Source organism: Salmo salar, chromosome 02 (genome assembly GCF_965601325.2).
Source record: "Salmo salar chromosome 02, fSalSal1, whole genome shotgun sequence".
Taxonomy (NCBI): Eukaryota; Metazoa; Chordata; class Actinopteri; order Salmoniformes; family Salmonidae; genus Salmo; species Salmo salar.
This window is the reverse complement of record NC_138292.1, coordinates 72,610,001-72,614,570: the sequence shown is the minus strand read 5'-3', so window position 1 is coordinate 72,614,570 and position 4,570 is coordinate 72,610,001. Positions and strand designations below refer to the sequence as shown.

General features: G+C 41.6%; 1 protein-coding gene across 1 annotated transcript in view; it reads left to right on the top strand.

Moving 5' to 3' along the window:
• Positions 1 to 2,391: 2,391 nt before the first annotated feature.
• The window catches only part of LOC106593526 (A-type potassium channel modulatory protein KCNIP2), a 13,240-nt gene continuing 11,061 nt past the window's right edge, over positions 2,392 to 4,570 (top strand). Inside the window, exons 1-2 of the mRNA XM_045713273.2 lie at positions 2,392 to 2,401; positions 3,483 to 3,607. Of these exons, the coding sequence (XP_045569229.2) occupies positions 2,392 to 2,401; positions 3,483 to 3,607 (135 nt within the window). The remainder of the gene's footprint in view (positions 2,402 to 3,482; positions 3,608 to 4,570) is intronic.

The following is a 4,570-nucleotide window of genomic DNA, read 5'->3' as shown; positions in this document are numbered from 1 at the left end:
AGGTACCATTATAGTCACTACCATATCAATACACTATATATACTAAAGTATGTGGACACCCCTTCAAATTAGTGGATACGGCTATTTCAGCCACACCCGTTGCTGACAGGTGTATAAAATCGAGCACACAGCCATGCAATCTCCATAGACAAACACTGGCAGTAGAATGGCCTTACTGAAGAGCTCATAAAAATCCTCTGTCCTCGGTTGAAACACTCACTACCGAGTTCCAAACTGCTTTCCCAGACGAGTGGAGGCTTTTATAGCAGCAAAGGGGGGACCAACTCCATATTAATGCCCATGTTTTTGGAATGAGATGTTCGACAGGCAGGTGTCCACATACTTTTGGTCATGTAGTGTACCTGCTATGAGGATGAGTGAGATAGGAAGCAATGTGAATTGTAGAGTTTACTAAATGAATGAAATGACGATCCATTCAGACTGGCCTGACTTTCCAAACTACATCTGATTGATTGATTATTGATGAATGGTATTGATTAATCCCTTATGAGTGAAGCATCATAGCGTTGGACTGGGTTTATGAGCAGCTTGTCATGTATTATGTATAATATCTCACTATAACTGCGTCACAAATGGCACCCAATTCCCTATATTGTACACTACCTGGTCAAGCGTAGGACACTATATAGGGAATAAGGTACCATTAAGGACAAGGCCTGGTTCTCATGCCAAGACACCACTCAGAGATTCTGTCAGATGACTAAATTCATTTTTTTCAAAATGAAAGTTTCATTAAGCTTCAGTAATCCGTTTGAAAGCCATTAAGGTACACAGGTGAATGGAATAAATCAACAACACCAAGCCATTCTCTCGTTTGTGAAGATAGAGAAAGATGACATCACAAGAAATAAAGAATAGAAATCTACAAAATACAGTGGAAGGATTCTGATTATTTACATAATCCAATCAGAATGTATCTTTCAGTAAGACTCCTTCAACAACTACAGAAACAATAGCAACACAGCATGCTGCCTGCTCTTTTCATAGTCTACCTTGTTGTGTCTGATGGAACTGTGAAAACACACACGGACACACACACATTTAAAACGCTGGTACCTAAAATGCATGTGACACACACACACAGCTACTGAACCGTGAGAAGGAAGCAGACAGGAACTTACGCTCCTGTGTTTACACCTCTGTCAGGTTACCATGGAGACGGCTGCTCTTCTCAGAACCCTCCGCTCTGTAGATGGAACCTGACAACCACGGCTGGTTACTGGTGGCCTGGCCTTTCTGATATGAGTGAGTGAGTGAGTGAGTGAGTGAGTGAGTGAGTGAGTGAGTGAGTGAGTGAGTGAGTGAGTGAGTGAGTGAGTGAGTGAGTGAGAGCACACAAAACAAACACAGGGGAACGGGGTAAATGGAGAAAGGGCATGCATGGCTGACACATACAGTTAAAACACGGGTAGGTAAAATGCCATGAGACAAACTGATATACTGTATGTTCCATTAAAAGACCACTGGACCCTGATGCTGTTTACCGGCCATAGAGGGTCAGCGCAAGTTTATGTCACTGTGTGACACTTTATACACTAGAGACCACTAACTGATAAAACTCTCTCTCATATATATATATATATATATATTTATCACCTATGATAAGAGACTATAACCTAAAGCCAGATCAGCAAACTAACTATAGCATCAGGATGGAATAATGACTACTTCAACTTCTGTGTTTGCATGCATATGTGTGATTTGAGTCCATTCTATGGGGTTGTGCCACCCTGCTCTAATCTGTGCTGTGATTGGTTACTTCCAGGTAACCCAGCATCCAACCACAGCAAGCGAACTATAAAACAGAGGTTCCTCAAGCTGCTGCCCTGCTGTCGCTCCAGAACCGCCCCCTCACTCAGTCAAAGCAAGTGCTCGTTTGCATATCCCCACCCCTTCCTCCGCCCCCTTCGAGCCCTTGCTAAACAAGTGTAATAGGCAGTGGTGGAAGAAGTTAACCGCTAACCGCTAACCGCTACACAGACGTGTTGCCGTGTTTGATAGCTTTAGCCAGCTAGCTAACATAAATAGCATTCCTCTCTATTTGAGTTAGGTTGTTGCTAAATTAGCTAAATTAGCTAGCTAAGTAAGTGAAAGGTAAACTAAAAAGAAGAAAACATATAACAAAATCTCTCTCTGATGCTTCTCCTTGATAAAAAAAGTTAAAAAGTAAACTACTCTAACTGCAGTGCAAGCTCCCTGCAGTGGTGGAAAAAGTAACCAATTGTCATACTTGAGTAAAAGTGAAGATCCCTTAATAGAAAATGACTCAAGTAAAAGTGGAAGTCACCCAGTAAAATACTACTTGAGTAAAAGTCTAAAAGTATTTGGTTTCATATAAACTTAAGATTCAAAGTAAAAGTAATTGCTAAAATGCACCTAAGTATCAAAAATAAAAGTAAAAGTATCAATAATTTTAAATTCCTTATATTAAACAAACCAGACACCACCATTTTCTAGATGTTTTATTTTATTTACCGATAGCCAGGGGCACACTCCTACACTCAGACATCATTTACAAACAAAGCATTTGTGTTTAGTGAGTCCGCCAGATCAGAGGCAGTAAAGATGACCAGGGATGTTCTCTTGATAAGTTTGTGAATTTGACAATTGACAATCCTGCTAAGCATTGAAAATGTAAAGAGTACATTTGGGTGTCAGGGAAATGTAAGGACTACTTTGGGTGTCAGGGAAATGTAAGGACTACTTTGGGTGTCAGGGAAAATGTAACCAGTACTTTGGGTGTCAGGGAAATGTAAGGACTACTTTGGGTGTCAGGGAAAATGTACCCAGTACATTTGGGTGTCAGGGAAAATGTAACCAGTACTTTTGAAGTGTCAGGGAAAATGTAACCAGTACTTTGGGTGTCAGGGAAAATGTAACCAGTACTTTTGAAGTGTCAGGGAAAATGTAACCAGTACTTTTGAAGTGTCAGGGAAAATGTAACCAGTACTTTTGAAGTGTCAGGGAAAATGTAACCAGTACTTTGGGTGTCAGGGAAAATGTAACCAGTACTTTTGAAGTGTCAGGGAAAATGTAACCAGTACTTTGGGTTTCAGGGAAAATGTAACCAGTACTTTGGGTTTCAGGGAAAATGTAACCAGTACTTTTGGGTGTCAGGGAAAATGTATGGAGTACTGTTGGGTTTCAGGGAAAATGTATGGAGTAAAAAGTACATTATTTTCTGTAAGAATGTAGTGAAGTAAAAGTTGTCAAAAATATGAATAGTAAAGTAGAGTACAGATACCCCCAAAAGTGACTTAAGTATTACTTTAAAGTACAGTATTTTAACTGAAGTACTTTACACCACTGGTAACAAAAAACTGAGTATCACCGTCTTCTATCTTTATCTCTTTCACTTCTTCTTCTCTCTTCCTCTTTCTCACACACAATAGGGGGTAGTTACTAAGCATAACAACCACACCTCTCTTCCCCTCCCTCTCTCTCTTCCCCCCCTCCTACAGACAGTGTAGTGGAGGATGGGGAGTTATCAACAGTGTGTTATAGACCAGAGGGGTTGGACCAGCTACTACAACAGACTAAGTTCACCAGGAGAGAACTACAGATCCTCTACAGGGGCTTCAAGAATGTACGTCTCTCCCTGAGGACTGTCTGTCTGTCTGTCTGTCTGTCTGTCTGTCTGTCTGTCTGTCTGTCTGTCTGTCTGTCTGTCTGTCTGTCTGTCTGTCTGTCTGTCTGTCTGTCTGTCTGTCTGTCTGTCCCTGAGGACTCTCTCTCTGTCTGTCTGTCTGTCTGTCTGTCTGTCTGTCTGTCTGTCTGTCTGTCTGTCTGTCTGTCTGTCTGTCTGTCTGTCTGTCCCTGAGGACTCTCTGTCTGTCCCTGAGGTCTGTCTGTCTGTCTGTCTGTCTGTCTGTCTGTCTGTCTGTCTGTCTGTCTGTCTGTCTGTCTGTCTGTCTGTCTGTCTGTTGTCTGTCCCTGAGGACTCTGTCTGTCTGTCTGTCTGTCTGTCTGTCTGTCTGTCTGTCTGTCTGTCTGTCTGTCTGTCTGTCTGTCTGTCTGTCTGTCTGTCTGTCCCTGAGAACTCTGTCTGTCTGTCTGTCTGTCTGTCTGTCTGTCTGTCTGTCTGTCTGTCTGTCTGTCTGTCTGTCTGTCTGTCTGTCTGTCCCTGAGGACTCTCTTTCTGTCTGTCTGTCTGTCTGTCTGTCTGTCTGTCTGTCTGTCTGTCTGTCTGTCTGTCTGTCTGTCTGTCTGTCTGTCTGTCTGTCTGTCCAATTCCAATTCCAATTCAGATTGCTTTATTGACATGAAATACAATTTGTAGATATTGTCAAAGCAGTATAGTGGTACAGCATTTCAGTAAATATAGTACAGTGCAATGAGGATAATGAATACAGTTTATGTCAGTAGTAATAATAATAGTACATATAATCATGTATCCAGGTACAACACTACACTGTTGTATTGTGGAATCATGTATTCAGGTACAACACTACTGCTGTTGTACTGTGGAATCATGTATTCAGGTACAACACTACTGCTGTTGTACTGTGGAATCATGTATTCAGGTACAACACTACTGCTGTTGTATTGT